Raw genomic sequence first — 24,905 nt, 5'->3', positions numbered from 1 at the left:
CCAAAGCTGGGGTCAGTCAGGCCAGGTGGAAAATGGCCTCCAAGGCAGGGAGCAGGTCTTCCAGGGCTCACAGCCAAAATGGGGAGGTACAAGGGCCTCTGTGGGTGCCAAGGTGGGTGTCTGAGGGCACCATCACCTAAGCAATTCTACCAAAACTTTTCAGTCCAACCCTAGTGGTGAAATGAACCCTCACGATATGATGCTGCTTTATGCCAAGTCAGACCACTGCTCTGTCTAGCTCAGTACTGTCTCTTCTGATCAAATATAGGTGGTCCATTCCAATTCTTCATGGAGATGGGGCTAAGTCCATCCTGCCCCATTTCAATGTGGTTTTTTAATTCAAAACAAAAACACTTTTTAAAAAGTTCTTCTCAAGCAGTTCAAAGCCACTCAGGCAGCCAAATTTTATCCATACAATACTGCCTGATAGTGACAGAATGTCAAACCCCATCACTCACAGAGGGACTTGTTGCATGCATTCAAAGCACGTGGTGGCAAGAAGCCTCACATGTTGCCTGCTCCAGGCTCTGTGTGGCTAGATTACCACATTTTGAGAAGTTAAAAAGATAGAAACACATTTTACAGAAATGAAGGAGACAACGACACAGCCCTCCAGCTGTTTTCTAAAGGAAGCTACTGGACTGTGAATTCTGGAGTCTATTGATGGTCTGATCCAGGTTATGATCCACTCAGACTGAATTGGATGAGTCTGCTTAGGAATCCAAGTTTGTTGGATTCTTTACTCAATCCCTAACCCTAATAGGCAATGGCTTTCCAGGATCAAGACAGGTATTGTTCCATATATTGATACTTGATCAGTGGAAGTAAACATTGTAATGATTGAACCTGGGTTTTTCTGCATTCAAAGCAAGCACTCTGTCAACGCTGAGTTATACTCCTTCTCATCTAGAGTCAACCAATGACTATGTGATGACTTGCAGCCACGAAATTAAAAGACGCCTGCTTCTTGGGAAAAAAGCAATGACAAACCTAGACAGCATCTTAAAAAGTAGAGACATCACCTTGCCAACAAAGGTCCATATAGTAAAAGCTATGGTTTTCCCAGTAGTGATGTATGGAAGTGAGAGCTGGACCATAAAGAAGGCTGATCGCCGAAGAATTGATGCTTTTGAATTATGGTGCTGGAGGAGACTCTTGAGAGTCCCATGGACTTCAAGAAGAACAAACCTATCCATTCTTAAGGAAATCAGCCCTGAGTGCTCACTGGAAGGACAGATCGTGAAGCTGAGGCTCCAATACTTTGGCCACCTCATGAGGACTCCCTGGAAAAGACCCTGATGTTGGGAAAGATGGAGGGGACAAGGAGAAGGGGACGACAGAGGATGAGATGGTTGGATAGTATTCTCGAAGCTACCAGCATGAGTTTGACCAAACTGTGGGAGGCAGTGGAAGACAGAAGTGCCTGGCGTGCTCTGGTCCTTGGGATCATGAAGAGTCGGACACGACTAAACGACTAAACAACAACAGAACTTAATAAATTTACTCATTGGTCGTTGTCTTTAAATAAATTGTAGAATACAAAAAAATCGTATTATGATTATATATTGTGTTGGATGCTGAACTTTTCCCAAAGTTTCACTTTCTTGAATGGACGTCAGCAAAGACTTGCTATTTTTTCAATTACAGAAGAGGTCGTCAAGGGTATGAGCTTGAGAAAATACAGAAAGAAATGGAGGAAAACCCTGAAACTCATACATGTTCCTGATTATATACCATGTCCTTCGTGTGCAAAGAATTACCTTTGGGTCATTCTCTTTCTTTTATCAGTATAAATCACGATCACCATTGACTCACTTGTGCACTTGGCACATGACATAATGGTGTCAGAGGTGGCACAGAATATATATACACACAGTCAAATTCCAACACCGTGACCCAAATTGTGTCTACAGCTGCCAAGCTGACTGGCATTGACATTTATCAGAAAGGGCTTAGTTCAGGGCTGTATTAGGTAGTACTGTAGGGAGGTTGGTGGAGCAGAGGCTTAGTGGAACGCTCCTTTCATCCTGAAAGAGCGAAGTTCAAAGCCTGTCTGCATTATAATGGAAAACAAATTTGATGTTTTCATCTTCATGATGGGCCCACTTTGGAAAATTAATGTTGCCCAACTTCCTAATTGGCAAGCTCTGGTCCAAAGGAGCCTTAAGGGCTTAGAATGTGAGGGATAATTAATTGCAAAACTGAGGTTTGTTGCCAAAGAGGCTGGAAGACAAGCATGAGGCAGGGAGGGAGGTGAAGGTGATCTTGTCCAGTTCTCAGTGCTGACACAGGATCCCCAAAATCCCTGCATTCCTAATAGATTAGCTCAGATCAACCAGGTTATGGTGTGTCAAAATTAAAGAGGAACACATGTCAAAAGGCCCCATTTGCATTATATATTTGAAGCAGTATTATCCCATGCTAAACAGCCATGGCTTCCCCTAAAGAGTCCTGGGAACTGTAGTTTATAAGGGTGCTGAGATCTCTTAGGAGACCCTTATTCCCCTCCCAGAGCTATCATTTGCAGAATTGTCTGGGAAGAAAAATTACACTGCTAAACTACTCCGGAAATTGTGGCTCTGTGAGGGAATAAGGGTCCCGTATGAACACTCAGTACTCTTAACAAAACTACAGTTCCCAGGATTCTTTGGGGGGGGGGGAGGCATGGCTGTTCAAAGTGGTACAATACCGCTTTAAATGTATAGTGCAGACAGGGCAAAAAGACTCCATAAGGGAACTGTCTGTGAGGCTGAAAAAGCGAGGTGCTTCCTTGCTAAGAGTTAAGTGTGGGATTGCCATGATTTGTTCACCCACTTTAAAATGTGGGCATCCACACTGCGTCATCATCCAACCATTGTCATCCTGGTGTTTCTTGTCTTTCCTCATGCCACAGAAAGACTACCTGACCCCACCCACCCACCAAAGTATGGAATTAGAACTTTTGCAATGGGCACCAGTTCATCAACCAGTTTATAGCGGTAAAGCATTTGCTTTGTATTCAAAAGGTCTCAGGTTTAATTTTCAGCATCTCCAGGTAGGGATGGGAGAGAACTCTGGTCTGAAATCCTGGAGAACCACTGTTAGTTTGCATAGACAGTACTGAACTGGATAGACCAATCGTCTGACTCAGTATGAGGTAGCTTCCTATATCCCTATGTGTTGTATTTTAATCATGTTGTATTTTGCCTAAGCAAAAGAGAGAGAGAGAGAGAGAGAGAGAGAGAGAGATATTTTAAAATGGAAATAAATGAATAAATTCTAACACCCCCTCCCCCTTTTTAAAAAAGCATGCTTTTGGACTACACCTTTTAGAGCTTCCTTGCTACTAATTAAAATGTAAAAGAGAGGCTAAACCCGATTAACAGTGTGTGATGGCACCTGACCTCTGCTTCAGAATAAAAGCGCAGATTGATAATTAATTTTGTTTAAGTGTGTGGTAATGGAAACAGAAAGCCATTAATTTGGGAGAGAGAATAATAGCAATTTCTCCTAATTAGAGATAATTGACTTGGAATTACCTAATCAAAACTTTTAAGATGAGCAGTTTTTAACCTTATGTTAAATAAATAACAAAATAATATCAAGATAGGGTAGAAAATTAAATGTGGCTGCTTTGGATCACAGAAACTAAAGGTGAACTCCGCATTTAATGTAGTGCTTGTTCAAACATTGCATTAAGGGATACAAATATTCTGTGCTTAGGCAAAACTTAGTAATATTGTATTGCAGAGAACTCAGCTACAGAGCTGAATATGCAATAGGTTCTGGAAAACTCTATACTATCCTAGTTCTATAATATTATTGTTTCAGTTCCTTGTTTCCATGAGTAGCAAGAAATAGACAGGCTTTGTTACAATATCAGTTTCCCTGTGAGTGGTGAGGTGGCATATAGATTTGTTGTTGGGCTAGGTTGGGCTAGATGACCCTCAAGGTCCCTTCCAACTCTAAAATCTATGATTCTGTGATTCCATGTCTTACTCATAAGTTTATTAGAAGCATTGATATGGCTGATACTAGCTGGAGGCAGAATAGCATAATAGATTTTTGATCCAGAAAAGCAGTTCTCAAGATGATATTAAGATGACTGTCTGTGGAGTGTTGGTTTACTTAGTATTTAGGCAGGTGTTCAAAATATCTTTCTAGCTCACTTTCACTATACCACTCTTTTGCCATCCCAGCAACATGGGATCTGCCTATTATAGCCCTTGCTAATCTTTCAGAACAGGGATGGGAATTGGTGTGATCCTCCACATGATGTCCCATCTAGCAAGACATGAGTACAAGAGCCCTCCCTCCAATTGTGTCTCCCAGAAACTGATATTCAGAGGCATACTGCCTTCATCAGTGGTGGTAGAACCTAGAACATAGCCATTGTGGGTAGTTGCCATTGATTGCCTTATCCTCCATGAATTGGACTAATCAAAAATGGTCACCACTACTTCTTATGGTCACCCCTGATCTTTAGCCATGCTGGTTCAACAACATCTCAAGGACCACAAGTTCCCCAACTCTGTTTTATAATCTGGTTGAATTCTGGTATGGGGATGAGCACCTGGGTCAAGGTTCTCACATTACCTATGAGACCAGATGAAGAATCAACTCAGAAGCATCTCCCATGCTGCTGGAATATTGTTAAGCTTTAAAAGAAGGTATCCAAACCAAATGAGATGAGGACCGTAGGTCGTCCCTATGAACTTTTGCAGTTGTCCATGATAAATAAATCTGAATGAAACCCACCCTGTGTGTGCACAGCTGAAGTGGGTTCTTCCTTAACTAATAATAACCATTGTATCTCAAAAAAACAAAACACAAAAGCAAGTAAGAGCAGGTACACAACAAAATCAAATTACTGCCATTTCTACAGGCAGTTAAGTCTACCCAGACTTCCATTAATTTTATTGCAACATATGCCCTCTGAAAGGCACATAGGATTCCTCCTTTGGAAGAACATAAATTTGACCCTCAGTGAAAACAAAGAATAAAGGAAAAGAGATTAAAGCTGACCCCCACCCAAGAAAAATTGAAAGCCGCAATGATATCAAAATATCTAACAAGGATTGCCGTTGGCAGCACCTTTGAAAAACTGGGGTCTATTGTATTATTCTTCTGTTGGTACTTAAATGCAGCTTAGCATGCTCCATATATAAGGTAATTAAATTATGTCATAATTAAAGTAACTTGGGTCAGAGGGGGTCACATGCAAGTTACTGGATTCCTCATCCTATCACCACTGCATTTAATAAAGTGAAATGGATGCAAAGCAAGAACTGAGAACAGGCTTGATCAAGACATTCACATTTGAAGTTGGTTCCCCTCACTCAAACTTCAGCTAATTATTGTGGTTCAGCCATCTGAATGCTTAATTGTATACACAACTCATCCCCCTCCCATTTCATTGCTAATTCGTCTTCAGGCCTTTCTGCTTAAAAAGTGGAAAGCAATAATGATAAAAATAGCAACATCAATAGCTGCAACGTGATAATAAGGATAGACATGCAGTTTTCCTCTTCCGATTCTAGTTCATGGGAATCTAGCTGTCTGGGGTTTTTAAAGGTTGTCTGTTTGATCTGGTGAAAGAATAGGTAGGTTCACACATAACGATAACCTAGTGATGGCAGAGAACCTTCATCATACTGAGGACTATATTGCCTTTGGGGTAACATCCGAGGTGCCACATTCCACTAGTGAGTGGAGCCACAGGCAATAAAGAGCAGCATTGAATCATTGAATTATAGAAATGGAAGGGACTCTGAAGATCATCTAGTCCAACCCCCTGCACTGCAAGAATATGTGGCTGTCCCATACGGGGATCGAACCTGCAGCCTTGGTGCTAACAAATATGCATTTCACCTTTTTATGGTTGACGAGCTTTACATAAACACATCACTTCCTAGCCTCCTTCCAAGCAAGTAAATCACATTATAACAGTTCAAGGACACTTTTAAGCCAGGCAAAAACACCCGAGGAGGGTGAAAAGTCAGCCTGGAGAGGTGGCATGGAAGAGGGCCAGACAAAGGAGCCTGGAGGAATGCATATTTTCCCCACACCAGAGATTCCCTTCCCCTGTGTAAACTATGGTTTAGTATTGGGTGGATAGGTTGCAGTAAGCCTTAACCTTCACCTTAGTAAGCCTGAGTAAAATACTGGGTTATTCTACTCCCTGCCACCTTTATTACTGATGGGAAGGGGAGTTCTGCAAAGTCTAGTTTTACTCTCAGCAAATGTCAGCTTGCTGTCTCTTATGAAACAGGACCCCAGCTTAAAAGAAAACAGTTCATTAAGCAAGGCACATTCACAGCCTGTGGTTTGAAGTTAGCTTCTTTTGAAACATAACAAAGTCTGTTACAAAGAAGGATTCCTGGATCATAGTACGTGACAAACTGGCATTCGTTGAAATCTAAACTGATCTTCAGAGAAGTCATCCTCTCTTAACCATGTGGGAGAAGGGGAGGATGTGCCTGGGTTTGTGGAAGTACATCCACATAGAGCTAAACCACAATTTAATTACAGATAGGTAGCCGTGTTGGTCTGCCATAGTCAAAACAAATTAAAAAAATTCCTTCCAGTAGCACCTTAAAGACCAACTAAGTTAGTTCTTGGTATGAGCTTTCGTGTGCATGCACACTTCTTCAGGTTAAGGTGCTACTGGAAGGAATTTTTTTATTTTGTTTCCACAATTTAATGTTACATGTGCATGCAGCCAATTATGTACAGCCATGGTCATAACATGTAATACTTGTAAACATATGGGGCAAAGTGAAACTGTGTAAACTGGAGGCAAAAGGATTCGTTGTGAAAAAAGAAAGAAAGAAGGAAACATGTGAGGATAGCCTTCCAGAAAACCTTGGGCAATACACTTGACCTTTCTGTCTCTCAATCAGCTAAGCTAGGAAATTGGTTTAAAGGGACAGCAAGTCCTCACTGCAAGCCAGATGTTGTGTGGAAGGATCACTTTTGTGAGTAAAAAAGCTGAAGCAAAAAAAATTTATAATAACTGTAAGTCAGTTGCTGAAAAAAAGAAGAAAATCACATCTGGGCTGTCAACTTTGATGCCAAGTGTCAACCGGCACAGACGGGAAAGTAACCAAACCATAACCCCTGCCCCATCCAAATCTATTTATAATGGCAGAGGTATGTGTGTAGCGTTAACCTTTAACTTACTTTAATTGGATATATATATATATATATATATATATATATATATATAACTTTTGGGACCCCTTCGGCACTTCCAGCCTAGCTGGATCTATAGACTTCAGGAAATAGTTTTTTGCTGCAATTTGAAAATGGAACTTGTTCTGTTATGGTTGATGTAGTCAAAGAGCCATTACACTATAAAATATAAAAGACATATTGACATCCTTGGGTTCGTGGTAGAAAAAGCTAAGGCTCCAAACCTGTACAAGTGTTCCAAATATTGAACTCTCTTTGTATTCTACAGTGAATATAGAAATATCCTATATAGCTTCTTCATCCCCTATGTTCTTTTTTTTTTTTTTTTTTATAATGATTTTTATTAATTTTCCAGACATAAAATGAAGAACAATGTAACACAGTATTACTTCATAATCATCGGTTCATACTTTGACTTCCCCATACCTCCCAATCCCTGCATCCTTGTTTAAAATTCTTTAGCAACCCTTAAGTCCATTGTCTTAGTTCTTTTTCAAAAATATTTCTTAAGTTTTTTTGTTTACTGCTGCAATTCTTTACTTCTTACCCCCTGACATCTTAACATTCCTCAATTTTACAATTATTTTTAAGATATATCTTGAAGTTCTTCCAGTCCTCTTCCACTGTCTCTTTCCCCTGGTCCCGGATTCTGCCCGTCATCTCAGCCAGTCCCATAAAGTCAATCACCTTTGTTTGCCATTCTTCCAGAGTAGGTAGTTCTTGCGTCTTCCAATACTTTGCCAGTAGAATTCTTGCTGCTGTAGTGGCATACATAAAGAATGTTCTATCCTTCCTTAACACCACTTGGCCCACCATACCCAAGAGGAAAGCCTCTGGTTTTTTAGGAAAAGTCCACTTAAGAACCTTCTTAATTTCATTATAGATCATTTCCCAGAAAGCTTTAACCTTTGGGCAGGTCCACCAAAGGTGGTAGAAAGTGCCTTCTTCATCCCCTATGTTCAACCAGTCCTCTAATCTAGGGTTGCCATATTTCAAAAAGTAAAAAACCAGGACACGCCAAGAGTTGTTGTTTTTTAGACAAACCCCAAAGTTGCCCCCCAGATGCTCTGATATCAGGAATAAGCCATTGTAAAGTGATGCACTTTGAGATAAAAAGATCTCTTACTTTGCATATGAACTAGCAGGGTCTGAAGTAGCCGTGACTGGCCAGAAAATGAATTTTGGGGTTATGGTGAACAGCCTAATGAACACTTATACCCAGTGAGCAGCAGCTGCATCTCCATCATTCAGCCCAGGCACTGAGGTCCTCCTCCGAGGGTCTTCTGCTGGTTCTCTCACTTGTGAGAAGCGAAGTTACAGGGCACCAGGCAGAGGGCCTTCTCAGTAGTGGCACCCTCCCTGTGGAATGCCCTCCCTTCAGATGTCAAGGAGATAAAGAACTACACAACTTTTAGAAGAAATCTGAAGGCAGCAAAGTTTTTAATGTTTGATGTTTTAGTATGTTTCAATATATGTTGTGACCCTCCCAGAGTGGTTGGGGAAACCCAGCCAGATGGGAGGGATATTGTTGTTGTTGTTTATTAAGCAAGTTCCACATTACGGATCATTAGAAAATGAATGAAAATAAAACTGTCAATATTATAATTCTGTTAAGCAAACCTTTAGTTTTACCATTTGCAATATTGTGTGCAATTCTGTTCACTGCTCCCCAATAAGGACACTGAAGAGAGGGGAAAGTATCTTTGCAAGCAATCCTTAGTGTGCTCTACTAAGTTCCAGGTTTCTAAGGCCTAATTAGTGTGCCTAATATGCCTTAGAAGCTTCAACATCTCCTTGGGCATGACTACAGCAGAGATGGAGAAATTCAGACCTGTGAGCTGGATACTGCCCTCCATGCCTCTCCATCTGACCCTCTGGGCTCTCCTCAGGCCACACACCCATGCTGGCTCTGCTTTGCACCCTTCTCAAATGTTTTACCTGGCTGGAATGTGCCCTTGAACTCTCCTAATGCCTTTTGCTTGCCTGGGTGGAGGCCAGAGAGGAGTGTGTGAATGTGTATAGAAATTAGCCTACTGTACAGAGCTAAAATTTACATTCATTGCTCCTGGCACTTTTGCCTCTGAATTTGCTCTGCCACTGTCCTGTGGCCCCCAGAAGGTTGCCTTGAAGGGAATGTGGCCCTTGGGTTAAAATATGTCTCCCCCCCCCCGGTGGTATAGGGTGGGTTGCCAGTGCTTGGGGCTGTGCAGAAGGGGGGGAGGGAGGGACATGGATGGAATGCACATGCACATTCAACTGCCTAATAGCATCTGCACCACCCAAGAGACTGCAGCCACAGAGATAAGAAGAGCTGTTCCATTGTTTGGAAAGGTCACTTCCATTTTCAAGAGAGCCCAGTGATGGAAGTGACTGTGCTGTAGCTAAACAGGCCTGGGCCTGGTAAACGCTTGAATGGATGGTAACATGGAAATCCCTAGTGTGGTGTAGTGGTTAAGAGTGGTAGACTCGTAATCTGGGGAACCGGGTTCGTGTCCCCGCTCCTCCACATGCAGCTGTTGGGTGACCTTGGGCTAGTCACACTTCTCTGAAGTCTCTCAGCCCCACTCACCTCACAGAGTGTTTGTTGTGGGGGAGGAAGGGAAAGGAGAATGTTAGCCGCTTTGAGACTCCTTCGGGTAGTGATAAAGCGGGATATCAAATCCAAACTCCTTGTATGCCATCCTGAAGTCCATAATGGGAAACGGTGGGATATGAATGCGGTAAATCCAGTAAATAAAATTAATTTATATAGTATGTGCTTGTACTTCTGTTAAAATGATCTAGGCAGGAGCGATGGAGAAATGCACACAGAAAGATAGATATAGTGCATGTAATGTAAATGGGCAGACAGAGCATTATAATACCAGATCTGAGATGCAGTTCTTCTGTGCAGCCAGACTACATCTGTCAAACTGAGAGTAAGTTCATTGCGGAGCTCACAACTGGAAAGTGAAATCAACTGAAGCCTGAAGTCATTGGGAGATTAGGTTTAAATACCCAAGTGTGGGTAGATCCGGCATATGCACAGACACATTTTGCTGATTACACCTAAGCACTTCCTGATAAGATCTTCTTGAACATTTCGAGTCAATCCATCCCTAGCCCAAATCCCAGGGATGCTCCGGAACTTAAGTCCGGCATAAATTTGGCCCATTCGTGTTAGAAATCAATGTAGTACAACAGGAAAAAGACTCTCTGGAAGATAGCAATTTAATTTGTGTGCAGAAGGATGAATAATAGACATCTGGCTTAGCAGGAATGAACAGTAGCTGAAGCAGCATGGGAAGCATCTTCACTATTATTAGCAATTCAAATTCAGGTATCAAATCGGCACTTTATTTGAATCATTCATCAGGATTCGCTTGGAGGCTAAAACTTTCTCTTTTCAAAGTTCTGAGAGTCCTCCCTCTCCCCTCCCCACCATCGAAACAGCTTCTGCTCCCTCCTCTGCAGAGTGGGCGAAAATAAAAGCATAAACATCTTAGAAAGACAAGGAAAGATATCAAAGCATATTGTCCTACTGTATTAAGTTTCCCCCCCACATTTAAACCATAATTGTAGCATTATTTACAAACGACGGAGTCCCAAGTCTAATAGAAAATTCTGAAATGGCTTTCTCAGGGGCATTATTCTGACTTTAATGTGCTTAGAAGACTTTCACTGATGTGCAAACTTGGCTTTTAATCTTTGTTAATAGATATCAGCAGCCGTCCTGTTGGGGACTTTTAGCATGATCTCACACTGGAAGGGAAAAAAGGCTTAAGCAATACCTGCTGCCAACTATGCAGAAATTTTTCATTATTGAAAGATAAATCTTGGAAATTATGTTTGAGACTTGCCCAGAAAGCTTGCCCTATTATTTTATTCTTATTTATTTTATTTTATTTCTCTCTATATTTGCTCATAGTCCTATACAGACTTTCTGCATATGAATATTCTCAACATCAGGAGCATGGATGGGGACTGACTCAGGGGCTCTACCTGCAATCTCTACACGTTGATCATGCTGATTTGCTCCGCATGTACAGAGTTTATGCGTGTACATGCCGCATATGCACAAACTGCATCATCTGGGACCCTGTGGAGTGCCTTACATGAATATAACGTGCACGGATAGGTTATGTGCATGTACAGCTGATCAACACATGGAGTTCCGATGTGGGGTCTGCCCCATATAACTAGTTGCTCTCCGTTGATTAATTTCCCCCTTACTTGAATGTGCCTGAAGTCTAACACACACACGATCAAAGCAATTCATCATATATTCAGATGTTCAGTTCACTTCTTCAACCCAGCAGCACTTGTCACAGAGGTTGCGTGTCCTTTAAATCCTCCACACATTGGAAGGTGTGTGTTCTTCAATATAATTTGGCTGCAGGAGACCCCACACTCTATCTCTATGTAACCATCCTACCATGTTAAGCTACTAAGAGGCTAATCAACTTCTTAAATGCCTACTAACCTAATCCTCTTGTATTGTAGCCTTTACAGTGGTATCTCGGGTTACATACGCTTCAGGTTACATACGCTTCAGGTTACAGACTCCGCTAACCCAGAAATATTACCTCGGGTTAAGAACTTTGCTTCAGGATGAGAACAGAAATCGTGTGGCGGCGGTTAAGAACTTCAGGTTAAGAACAGTTTCAGCTTAAGAACGGACCTCCGGAACGAATTAAGTACTTAACCCGAGGTACTACTGTATTTTTTTTCTCTTGAGAAGCATAGGAAGAAGATATCAAGTCCAGGGTGCAAGGGAAGCATAGCACAGCTATAGGAATAAGGTGAAAAGATCACCGTTGAGGCTCAACAAGATTCAGGGCTGTGGAACATTAAGGAAGGTGAGCTTTAGTATTGTTGCGGAGGTGGAGGGAAAGGGACACCCATTTCACACGTCCTTAGGTAACTCAAAGTTTCAATGGCACCCCTCTCCCTGAAATAGTCCTCTCCCTCTTCCCTCTCTTTGCTTGTCTCTTCCTCTGGGTCCATTTAGTATCACCTCTCTAAGAGAGACAGAGTGCAAGCTATATGGAGGTTGATGTTTCTTCTCCTTCTTCTCACTGCTTGCTTACACAGAGAGAGCATGTGACAAAGAAGCAACAGGGAGCAGAAGCAGCAGAGCCAGGGGGCTCCAGGGATCAGCAGTGTATGTGTGTGTGTGTGGGGGGGGGAAAGGACTACTGGAGTGTGGGCCTTGGAAAGTGTCCAGTGATGCTGGCCTCTGGTGCCAACCTTGCAGCTCTCTGCTAAGTGCAGGTGCTGCTGCTGTTGTTACAGTTGTTGCTGCTGCTAAATCAAAACTGTGAATTAGTAGTCAGATGATGTTGGTCATTTTGAAAAGAGGTGCTTTTATTTTCGTGTGTGTTTTCTTTTTCCAAGAAAAAAGCTTATACGGAAGAAAACCACAGGATAATGCTGGCGTAAAAGACACAATTACAAGGCTCAAGTGATTTCTGTGCTTATCTGTGCTGCAGACTTGGTGCATTGTGTAGGAGCCGATCAAATTTGCTTTTCAGGATACCTGCCAAATTACATGGCTTGATGAGCCTATGCGATGTCTGCCAGCGTACTTCATTCCTGACCCATGGCACTCTTTGTTATTTCAGTCCTCCTGGACCTTTTTTGGGCATGGAATGCTAATCTCCTTGGAAATGTGCCAACTGACATGGCTGTTCTTTACAGCAAGTATACAGGGTCTGATCCAAGGCTCAGCGAAAGCTCGCTTAGCTGATGTCCTTTGTAGGACACTCAAGAAAGGATAACATCTAGGAGCCAATCTGCCAACGCTATTCTCTGTCATCACCTAAGTTGGCTATCCAGCATGAATTTAGACTGGCTCCTTGTTTCCCCCTTGTCTGTTGGACTATAAACTTTACATGGAGTTTAGAGTTTAAAAAATAGTAATTGAAGTTTGAAGGTTGGAGTTTAAAGGCATTCTTCTGGCCCAGATGGAAGATATTTGAATTTGTCTAATTTTTAGACACCCAAGTCTTCTTCAGGACTGTGATCAAGTGAGGGGACAATGAGGGCAAGCTGACGAACTCCACATACCCCATTACTGTTTTCTTATTTATTTAATAACTCAGACACATACTACTTAAAATAAGAGAGAGAGAGATTATTTTAAGTAATAGGTGTCTGAGTTATCAAATATATATTGTCTGTATGTTGAAGTTCCCAGTAGAATATACCTGAGCTGAAGCAGTAGTGAGGTACTTTTACAGTTTTTGTCTGTAGCTTATGCAGGAGACAGGGGCTACCTCTCTTGAATATCTTCTCCTTGTGATGAGAAGGTTGTTTGAACTCATGGAATGTGGCAGGTTGAAGTGGGGAGAAGTTTGTATCCATGGAGGATCCCCACATGTTAGAACCCTAACATGTTAGAATCCTGTGTAACTGTAGTTCTAAATTAAGTGAGGAGCTTCCACAGGTACAAAAGATTCTGTGTGTGTGTATGTGTGTGTGTGTATGCGTGCATGCACGTTCAGCAGATGAATCCTAAAAAATGCCAATTTATGCTCTTCAGTAAGACTGATAGGATCACCAAGCACAATAATGTAATTTAAGGATTACCCTGCTAAACTACCTGAGTGGATGCTTGAATTAAGTCAAGCAACTTCTTAGATGGGGAACAGATGTATCTGCTGATTTATAAATAACTCAGGTCCTGCTTTATTTCTACATTAGGGTCAAGACCCTTTGTGGGCATGGAAATTGCCTCACAATGGAATATTATTTTTAAACGATGGCACAATTGGACTCCAGGATTTCAGCATCTCTTCTAAATGGAGGATCCCTTTTCTCTTTTAGAGAACACTGACACACCAAGTCATTGAATCCTAACATGGGGACGGGGTGGGTAGAATTGACCACAGTCTATTTAAATATATCCAAGAAAGAAATAGTTTTCTATCATTGTTCAGGCTGTCACTTGATATGAGAATAGCACATTCACAAGGAAATTTTGCCATAGAAGAATGATGGAGAAAAATCATCCATTCATAATTTATTCCATATATTTCACCAGTATATAGGTATTACAAACCAAATAGTATAAGAATGTGTGTCAGATTTACATGCCATTCTCCACTGCATGTAGAGAAGGGAGAGTCATGAGGTATTGGCTTGTATTCCCCATCTTCACTGACCATTGGGTGTCCTAACAGAGGCTGATGGGAGTTGAAGTCATACATTACTTACCATGGGCTAATGAGTTCCATCAGTGCAAGGATTTCCACTTGCGCAATGAAACTTCAGCCCCTCTTCTCCTCCTACGCAGACCCTTGTCTTTCAATAATCTGTTCTAGGGTACTGTGGAACCCCCAGGACAGATTTAATGGACGTGCAATGGGAGAACATTCCATTGCACAATGAGAAATCCCTGCACTGACTGAATGTTCACCTCAGCAATATGCTGGATTCCACCACACGTTGTACATTCTCTGACCATTATGCATCATCCCCTCTCACTGATCAGTCAAGCAGCCCTGCCCCATTTTCACTATTCTCCATGGTTGCCCAGTCCACATATAGCATTCACAACATCCTTCTCTAATGGTCAGCAGGCACACCTGAATGTTTGGCATGCACTGTAATAAGAGGAAAACATTTTTGTCCTTTCCCTCTAACCGGCACCACTCCCTTTTGATTATTTATTCAAAATTGCTCCTTTTTTCATCTTTGCAGATGAAACTGAATTTCTGAATGGGTTTCACTTAATGAATTCTTTTGTTTCAATCTCCACGCCACAGGCAACTATTGAGTTTTCTGGTTTGCCGGTTAGTTGGTAACAGGAAGTTTGGAAGAAGTTGCTTTGAGCTTCAAGAGCCTTCTAAATTCTCTTGTGTTCATAAATCTTTTACTGTAGCATTTGTTTTGCAATTGAAGTTCTCACATTCCCATTCAAATCAATGTTTGCACGCATGACAGGTGCTTTTAGACTTCAGAATTAGCATTTGCAGCGAAGGTTGTTGCGCATAAGAGAAGTCAAAGCTGAAAAGCTTTGCTTTCTTTTAGGAAGGCAAAACCCTTATATCTAATGTTTTGGGGGTTCTTATCAAAGGTGTGTAGATCAGAGCACAAATATCTAAGGCAGGTGTGAGGAACCTTGGGCTCTCCAGATGCTGCTGAATTGCAGATCTCATCAGACCTGGCAAGCATGGCCAATAGCCAGGGATGATAGGAGCTGCAGTTCTGCAACACCTGGAGGCCCAAATGTTCCCCGCACCTGATCTAAGGCAATCTGTGCAGTCCTCAGCCTAATTTTTAAAACTCTATGCAGGCAATCAGTCCAGAGTTCTGGCAGGAGTGATCTGTCTCTCAACCCACAGTCTGCAGAGTGGGGAACAAGAGGGAGGGAGAGGAAGAGCAAGAAGGAGGTATCAGAAAGATACAGAAAAAGAAAAGGACATTGCAGAAAAAGTGAAGGGAGTGGTAGGAAATGAAATGAAATGTGTATGTATGAGGGACATGGGTGGCGCTGTGGCCTAACCACTGAGCCTCCTGGGCTTGCTGATTGGAAGGTCGATGGTTCAAATCTCTGCAACAGAGTTGCTCTTTCCCAGCTCCTGCCACCCTAACAGTTTGAAAGCATGCCAGTGCAAGTAGATAAATAGGTACCGCTGCAGCAGGAAGGTAAGTGGTGTTTCCGTACATTCTGGTTTCTGTCATGGTGTTCTGTTGCGCCAGAAGCAGCTTAGTCATGCTGGCCACGTGACCTGAAGAGCTGTCTGTGGACAAATGCCGGCTCCTTTGGCCTGAAGCAAGATGAGTGCAGTACCCCATAGTTGCCTTTGACTGGACTTAACTGTCCAAGGTCATTTACCTTTACCTATGTATGAGGAAAGAGTTGAGGCCCAACCAAAATGTCACTCTACCAAAAACGAGAGACCTACCCCCTATTATTTGAGAGTAGCAGCAGCAACAACAACAACAAACTGAGCCATGTTAAGCCTGGTGAAGTCTTGGGTAGAGAGATGAGGGGAGCATTCCATACAAAGTTGTACTGGACTGTGGGTCCAGATTCAGTTAATTCTGGATTCTGGCAGCACACTGATAAAGGAAATCTGTTGCAGTTTGTGGAATCATTGGCAAAAGGGGGTAAAAACATTGTTATCCTCCTATAAAGAAAGTGATAACAGGACACAAAAAAAGACACAAAAAGCTGCAGCAATAAAAAGGAACAACAGTCTATAAAATTTTATTCTCAAAGTTTTGCATCAATCAGCATTTCTCCTAAACATTTCTAAGACTCTTGGCCATATAACATTTGCCAACTGGTCAAAAATGAAATAGTTTTCTACTCTCTCTTTTTGTTAAATGTATGTGTAGGGGATGTGGTCTCAACTTTCTAAGTGGTTATGGGGGGGGGGGAATCACCAAGAATAAAGTAAGGTCATAGCAGAATATTAAAATAATACATTCACAGCCCATTATTTTACTTATTGCAGTTAGCAGAAGTGCTTTCCTGTTAAATGGTTTTCTTAAATACAGTGCCTTATATAGGCTGGTTCCTCAAGTGACAAAAGCTGTCCATAAAGATAGGGACTTGGCCTTTTAGAGAAAGAGGAAATTAAAAGGGGATTTTGATGCCATTTCCTAGCTATTAGTTTGTCCGTACATGAAAAATAGCTTCAGGCCTGATGTTTCAGAGCAAAGGGTATCAATGGTAAGCATTATAGTCAATGGTGAAGTGTATTATTTTGTGAGTCCAGCAGATAATATGGTATCTGGCATGCAATTCAACATCCTAAGAATCTCAGCTTTCTTACTTTTTAAAGAGACATGCTTAGTCCATAAAATGGTGAGAGGGTGGACTTAAGAAGTATTGCTCCTTGATTGATGGGATCTCAGGTCTGGCTATGAGTACAGAACACAGTCGCCACTGAGAATCTGACTCACAAGTCTTATCCAGCCTTACCAGCCAAATACTGGTGGCCAGTGCTTTTTTTCTGGGGGGACGCATACCCCTAAACATTTTATGAATCTAAGTTTGGCCCCATTGAGGGGCAGAATTTCAATATGAGTAGGAAAATGAGAGTACCCCTAAACATTTTTTTAAGAAAAAAAAAAGCACTGCTGGTGGCCTTCACCACAGGTAAGTGGTTATTACATATACTTGCCCTCTCACCCATCTTACAGATGTTTGACTGGCTTCAATGAGAAGTTGGGCATTTAGTGTCACTAGTTTCATGCTGTGGACTGATCTTTCAGCAGAGATTTGGAAAGCATCCTCACTCCTGACCTTCAGGCTCCTCTTTTTATGCCATCAGGACTATGCAGCTGTTTAAACTTTGGTATTTTATATGAGTTGGTAGTGTATAAACATTTTGTATAAATAAAATGAAATGTGATGTTAATAGATACAGTGGTGCCCCGCAAGATGAATGCCTCGCAAGACGGAAAACCTGCTAGACGAAAGGTTTTCCGTTTTGGAGGTGTTTCACAAAACGAATTTCCTATGGGCTTGCTTCGCAAGATGAAAATGTCTTGTGAGTTCCTGCGGGGGTTTTTTCCTCCCCCCCTTTTTCTAAGCCGCTAAGCCGTTTATCAGCTGATCCGCTAACCTGCTAAGCTGCTTAACAGCTGATCCGCTAAGCCGCTTATCAGCTGATCCGCTAAGCCGCTAAGCCTTATCAGCTGATCCGCTAAGCCCCTAAGCTGCTAATAGCTCTAATCCGCTAAGCCGCTAATGGGCTTGCTTCGCAAGACGAAAAAACTGCAAGACGAAGAGACTCGCGGAACGGATTCTTTTCGTCTTGCGAGGCACCACTGTATGGACTTTCCCCAGGTAGCTCAGCAGAACAGAGTTCCTTTTCTCCAGTTGGTAGTGGTTGATTATGATTATGTTAAATAGCCCTTGTATTCCTTGGTTGTTCCTCAATTTCTTCTTTCTTTGACTATAACCTGCATGTGATTCCCTAATAAACTGGACTTGTTTGTTTGTTGTTCTTTAGATTTCTTACCCACTTTTCACCACAAGGGCAACAAGACAATACAATTAGTCATCAGATTAATATGCAGCTTTAAGGAGGGTCACAAAAAGTACTTTTCAGGTGTTAAAGTCCAGGGTAAAAACAGGTGCATCTTCCCTGTATGACGAAAGCTGAGTAATACTGATGCTGAAAGCACCTCTGTATGAGTAGTGTTCAAGATTTTTTTGAGGGGAGGGCAGTAAAAGTGGGATGGTGGATTGCCAACCCCCTCAAGACATCAATTATTGCAACATCCTCTAGCATAGTCAGTGCACCTGTGTAATAAATGATATGCACTTATTTTCCCCACCCTGCTGAAAAGAGAAGTTAATCAGGAGGGAAGCATTAGTGATTAGTCAGAGCATGGATTTCCTTTATGAAAGAGCTTGCCATACCTCTGAGAGGAAAATGCATTAGGAATTCAGCATTGATGTAATTATCTGCAAACATTAAAAGAACATTATAGTTCAGGGTGAAATGTGCCATATGTCTTACACTACCTAGGCACAATGGGGTGTCCTGACAAGCCCATTAAGGTGGGTCCCCATTGTGCATAGGCTTTGAGGACATATGGTTCTTTTCCACCCTTTCCACCCTTTCCGAACATTTCCTTCTAGCCGTTGCTTTCTCTAGCATCCGTAAACAATGTTTAAATGTAATGTTTGGGTTCTAGTGATAAATTGTCAGGATTTTGTCAAAGGTCTCTTGCCCCCCACCTACCTACCATCACATTGCCCTTACCAGAGGCCCAGAAGACTCTGTGTTATATTTAGCAATAGGTGTACAGATCTAGAATCTGCAGTAAAAGAAAGAATGTTAAAGATACAGTGGTACCTCGGGTTAAGAACTTAACCGTTCTTAACTTGAAACTGTTCTTAACCTGAGGTACCACTTTAGCTAAAGCGGCCTCCTGCTGCCGCCGCTGCATGATTTCTGTTCTCATCCTGAAGCAAAGTTCTTAACCCGAGGTACTATTTCTGGGTTAGCGGAGTCTGTAACCTGAAGCGTCTGTAACCTGAAGCATCTGTAACCCGAGGTACCACTGTGTATGTATTTGCTTCAGTACGTGGGTCATAAAAGGAAGAAGTCTTTACAAACACAGGAAGCTAGACACCAAATACTTTTTTTAAAAAAATAGAAAAACTGAGCCCATTTTTTTTAAAAAAAATCAAGCTTAAATGTCCCCATTTGCTTCATGAAAGTTGTGTTTAGGCTGCTCAGTTACAATGTTGCTTAGGAAAGAGTTTTTTTCAAGAAATGAAGAAGTGAATATGAGCTGCACTGTGAAGCTGGAAACCGGAGACTCCTTCAAACCATGACTGTTTACAGGAGCTATCTGCAATGAAATTAATAAAGTAGCTAAACAATGACACCCTCGTAAAGAAACAAATACAGTGACATATGGCGACCCTTGAAATAATCACATTCCTGGACGCAGATATCTCCTCCACCACTGCTGCAAATATGAAGCTAAATCTCTTAGAGAAAAAAGAACCTTCTCCCTTTCAGTCGTCTGCCATCTTATTTCCAAGTGGCCACAAGGCCTTCTCATCTCAGTTCACTCACCTTCAGTTCTTGTCCTCTGGGAACACTTGGCATTTGATAAACACAGCTTTGTGAGGTAATCCACACCAATTTTCTAGGCCCCACAAAGAATGCAGATCAAGTCACTTCGGAGTACAGAATGAGGCAGAACAGGGTTGCCAATGTCAGTCTTCTAAAAAAAAAAAACCATATTTTTTGCTCTATAAGACTCACTTTTTCCCTCCTAAAAAGTAAGGGGAAATGTGTGTGCGTTTTATGGAGTGAATGCAGGCTGCACAGCTATCCCAGAAGCCAGAACAGCAAATGAGGTGACCACCTGGCTAAAACTGAACAAGGGACAGCTAGCAAGTGCATCTGTAAGTGTGCACTTGGGAAACTGAGGCTGCCTCATGTGACAGACATTTCTCAGAGAAAAACATGGCTGCCACCATATATTTATAAGGCATCATGTTTATCTATGACTTCAAACCAAGAGATGTTCTCCAAGTTCTTTCCAGGAGACCCCTTTGCCTATAATAAAACAATTTTGAAAAACAATTCCCCCTAATATTGTGCATTTTTAATGTTGATATTATGAATATACACGTTCTGATGCACACTTAACCCTAGTATTTTAAATATTTTAAATTGTAACCCACATTGGGACCTTAGAGTGAAGGGGGGGTGAGAATGATGATGATGATCAGCATCATAATGAATAACAACAGTGAATTATTGTACACATTACTTGTCTGAAGAAGTGTATTGCAAGATACATTAGAAATGTGAATTTTGAAGGATGGCAGTGTTTTGGTTCCTATATTGTTTCAGAAAGTGTGAATGCACTTCACATTCCTTTAAATGCAAAGGAAATAGAATTTTTCCCTCATTCCAAATTAGAAACTATCTTCTGGGGATGCCTTGACTGGATTTCCTGCCTTGTGCTAGGCGGTTGGCTGAGGGGGGTTATAAGCCCTTTCCAATTCTAGAGTCAATTTAAAATTGGCTCTTTCAAATCTGTAATATTTATGTTTACTTAGGCCTTCATAATTACATTTAAAAACTCTCTCTCTGTGTGTATGTGTTTTAAAGAAGCAGACAGGACACTGTTCCCAGCTATACAAGGATCAGTTCACACAATCCCCACTTATATTTCATAATTGTTGGCTTGAATTTACATCTGTTCCATGAAGGCAGAACATGGTCTGGGATGCTGAGATGAAGTGGAAAAATAACAACCAGCTAAAAGCAGGACACTCTGGAAGTTGTTGAGCTTTTTTCTTTTCTTTTTTTCAGTTGACTTGCCTAATATCCAGGACAAATCCCCCCCCCCATGCCAATTCCCAGGGATGTCCGGGAAAACCTGGATGTACGGCAGCCTTATTTAAAGAAGTAAGGTAAAAAGCATTTCCTCAAACATTAGTTGGTTGATTTCACTCCTGTGGGATTGCAGCAGCTTCCTGCCTTCAATTTGTTTTGTTTTGTTTTGAAGTCATTGCTATGTCGGAGGAAAATATGTACCGTCCTTTTCAAAAACTCCACAGCCAGGCCTCTCGACATACAAATGATCCCCACAAAGAGCAGTTGAGTCCTTAAACTATGGCTTCACTTCAAAAAAGAAAGTCTGTTTAGAGGAGTCCATGAGCTCACACACTTCCAGGAAGATGACAATCCCTGGGAAACAATGAGAGAAAGTCATTGCCTTTCCTCATGCTGTGTGTTGGCAGGCGCCAGTTACCTCAAGCACAGACAATTAGATTTAAGTGATTCCCAGAGACGTCAGCTATGTCAAAAATGGCTGCATGCTTGAGCCGACAAAACTAATCTTATAATTAAAAAGCATTCAGAATAGTGCATGCACGCGTGCGCACGCACAAACACATTGCACACACTGGAGCTATATGTTTAGTTAGTGTATCTGCTTTTTAGCCCTCCTTGGGCTTTGATTCACATGGCTAAATCCATCGACGCTGTCATGTTATCAATATCTTCTACCAAAAATTTGGTAATGCCCACCATATAGATTAATTTAATTTGTCCTCTACTTGACAGCTGCAAACGGTAAGATATTAGCATGCGCAGATATGGCACTGGGAGCTGTAGCTCACCAGGAAAGTGAGTATGTGCATGTATATGGGTTTTACTGAGATGTAGTCTAAGTCTTCTGCTGAGAACAAAGGAAGAGGTCTGTTGGATCAGGCCCAAATCCTATGTAATCCAGCATCTTTTTTCTCATAGTCACCAATCACTTGCCAATGGGAAGCCCACAAGATGGACCAGATTCAAACTTCTTCACTTGTGATTCACAGTAACTAATATTCAGAAATACCTTTCCTCATACAGTAGAGGTGGAGCACAGCCACCATGAATAGCATGCAGTACAAGGGATCTTCGTTTATGTAGCAGGCCCACTCCAAATCAGAGTTCACAGTACTAGGCTGGATGAGGCAATGGCCTGACTCAGTCAATATAAGGTGGCTCATTTTGTATAGATCTTTACTCGCTGATGTCAGTGATAAGGTTGTATCAGATGTGAAACTGCCCACAACTTCAACAAGTCTGCATGGACATCAGATCCACATGCTTTCTCCCCTCCTCTCTTCATCTTTTGCACATCAGAGGAAGAGATAGAAATCTTACACTTTTGGCTTTTTTTAAAATAGCTAGAACATCTCAATTCCTTTCATATATTCAGTTGAAAAATGCTTGCCCTGATGCTGCTAATTCTTTGCCGATTCTAAGAGATGTGGAAAAGCACCCACAAGGGAGAAAGCAAGTTGAAATAAAATTAATGTAATGCTATAACATCAATGATTTTTCAGGACCACTGTTCCAAGTGCATAAAACCAACGCTGTAACTCGTCGTCTCATTAACTTTCTTGGAAGAAGAACTGTCGTAGCTTGTGGTATAATTTCAAATATAATCTATAAATATCAAAATTATACACTGTGGAAACTAAATGTACAAGCTCCCAGCCAGACCTTTACATCTCCTAAGTGTGTAGGATCGATACTCGTCTTTTATGAATGAGGGGCCTAGATGGAATACAATCATGTGAAGCTCCATCCCCACTTCTTTATCATAAGGAATAACCAATTATCAGTATTCCTTTCTCCATGGGATCAAACTCAAACTCAAACTCTGCCAAGAATGTAATGGGTAACAAATTCCTCCATTTCCTCGCTGACAATTTCATTTGCCAGAGGTGAAAGAAGAAACAAGGAGATCATCTATCTTGGACCTGGTCCTCACCAACAGAGAGGAACTGATCAACAAAGTGGAAGTCCTCAGAAACTTGGGAGGAAGTGATCATATCCTCCTGGGTTCCATGATACAGAGGCAAGGGAAAGCGGAGACAGACACTCTGGATTTTAAGGAGGCCAAATTTGAAAAGCTTAAGGAGCTACTGGGTGAGATCTCATGGTCAGAAATACTCTAAGAGAGTCTGAGGTGGATGGGAGTTTCTGAAAGGCAAAATAAAGGCACAAATGCAGACAATTCCAACAAGAAATAAAAACAGGCAGCATCTAAAGAACCTGGTAGAGCTACACAAGGAGCTTACAGATGAGCTGAGATTTAATGGTATGTGTAAGAAATGGAAGAAATGAGAAATTATAAAAGAGTAATATAAACGAGTAGCCAACTGCTACAGGGAGATCAGTCAAGCTGAAGCTCAGAATGAGCTCAGGCCTGCAAGAGAGGTTAAAAATAATAACAGAGGTTTCTTCGGCTATGTTCCAAGCAAGAGGAAGAACCAGCAAGCAGTAGGTCTTCTGGGTGGAGAAAACAGACAAATGCTATTGGGTGACAGAGAGAAGGTAGAACTACGCAACACCTACTTTGGCTCTGTCTTCACCAAAATGAAAGCACTGCCCAAACTGGTGATAATAGAATACTGTAAATGATGCAAGGAGGGAGATGCAGCCCAAGACAGGAAAAGAGGTGGTAAGGAAAGACCTAGTTTGTTCATTTTCTAAAAGGGGGTGAAGTAGATCCAATGACTGACGCTTAGAAAGAATGCTGTGATTACTAAGACCCAGCATGGTTCTCTCAAAAACAAGTCATGCCAGACAAATCTTTCTTCTTCTTTTTTGATAGAATTACAAGCTTGGTCAATAAGGGGAATGCTGTGGACATAGTGCATCTTGATTTCAGTAAGGATTTTGATTGTGCCCCATGGTGTTCCTGCAGAGAATAGCAGGAATAGCTGTTAGATGGATTTGTAGCTCTTTGACCAAGCCCAAAGACCCTTAAAATTATTAATTATTGTTAAAAGAGAATTTTTTTAAACACTAACAATGCAAGATACAAAAAATGCCAATTTCTTAAATACCTTCATCTTAGCAAAATGCTATTCACCAAGGGTGCCTTAAGCTAAATGAACTGATTGGTTCATTATGAGCATTAGGATTAATTCTGATGCTTCTGCGGTTATTTTTCAATTGCAGAATTAGGATAACACTGTTGCTGTGCATTACTTTGGGTGGACTTAGCCCAATTTGTCTTATTATGGCTGCCAAGTTAATCCAGATGGGCTTTCAAGTTGCATCTGGAATATAAATTCTGTGAAAGCTCACATTTTTTTTTACAAAATTGGGGTGAAATGAAAATAAAGGATAAGCGTTTTTATGCTGTCCGTGCTTGGCTCTGCCAAGACTCATACTGCAATGTATGTACTGTAGGATGATCTCAGCTCTAGAAAAACAGAGGCAAGCTGGACCCTAATGTTGAAAATTATAGCTCTTGTTAAAAGGAATGACCGCCCAATTAATTCAGGCTTAAAAGGGGGAATAAATTTGTAGATAAATGCAGAGAGAGAGAGAGAGAGAGAGAGAGAGAGAGAGAGAGAGAGAGATGGCCTAATTTGGTTCTGGTAGCAAGTTGTGTGTGTGTGTGGGGGGGGTGCTGTCTTAAATTTCATTTGCTTAGTTTTTTATTTGTTTCCTCCAGACAGATTTGTAGCCCTGCTCTCTTTTTCACTGAATTTTGTTATTTTAACTGCAGTGTGGTTTTTTTTTGTTTGTTTTTTAAGAAGACCTGTCTATATGTCTTTGGATGTTAAAAGTCTTTCCTCATCTTTTAGTGCACCCTCATTTGGTTATAGTATAAATACACATCAAGAATGAACAAATATATGCATCTGTTTCTCAACTCTGAGTGCAGACATCAAAGCCACACAACTGAAGGGTATGTCCGTAGGAATATGGGGGATGTGGAAACATCAGAAAGGCCCTCTA

At 41.4% G+C, this 24,905-nt stretch overlaps 1 protein-coding gene across 1 annotated transcript in view; it reads left to right on the top strand.

Annotated features, from left to right (window-relative positions):
* Positions 1–6,569: 6,569 nt before the first annotated feature.
* Positions 6,570–24,905, top strand: part of LOC307224396 (uncharacterized protein) — a gene marked incomplete at its 3' end in the record, with an annotated part of 120,764 nt that continues 102,428 nt past the window's right edge. The window contains exon 1 of the mRNA XM_079991261.1: positions 6,570–6,633. Coding sequence (XP_079847387.1) covers positions 6,602–6,633 — 32 coding nt within the window. The 5' untranslated portion in view covers positions 6,570–6,601. The remainder of the gene's footprint in view (positions 6,634–24,905) is intronic.

This window comes from Podarcis cretensis (genome assembly GCF_951804945.1).
Source record: "Podarcis cretensis genome assembly, chromosome: 1".
Taxonomy (NCBI): Eukaryota; Metazoa; Chordata; class Lepidosauria; order Squamata; family Lacertidae; genus Podarcis; species Podarcis cretensis.
The sequence above is the reverse complement of the archived record's forward strand: the minus strand, read 5'-3'. Positions and strand labels throughout refer to the sequence as shown.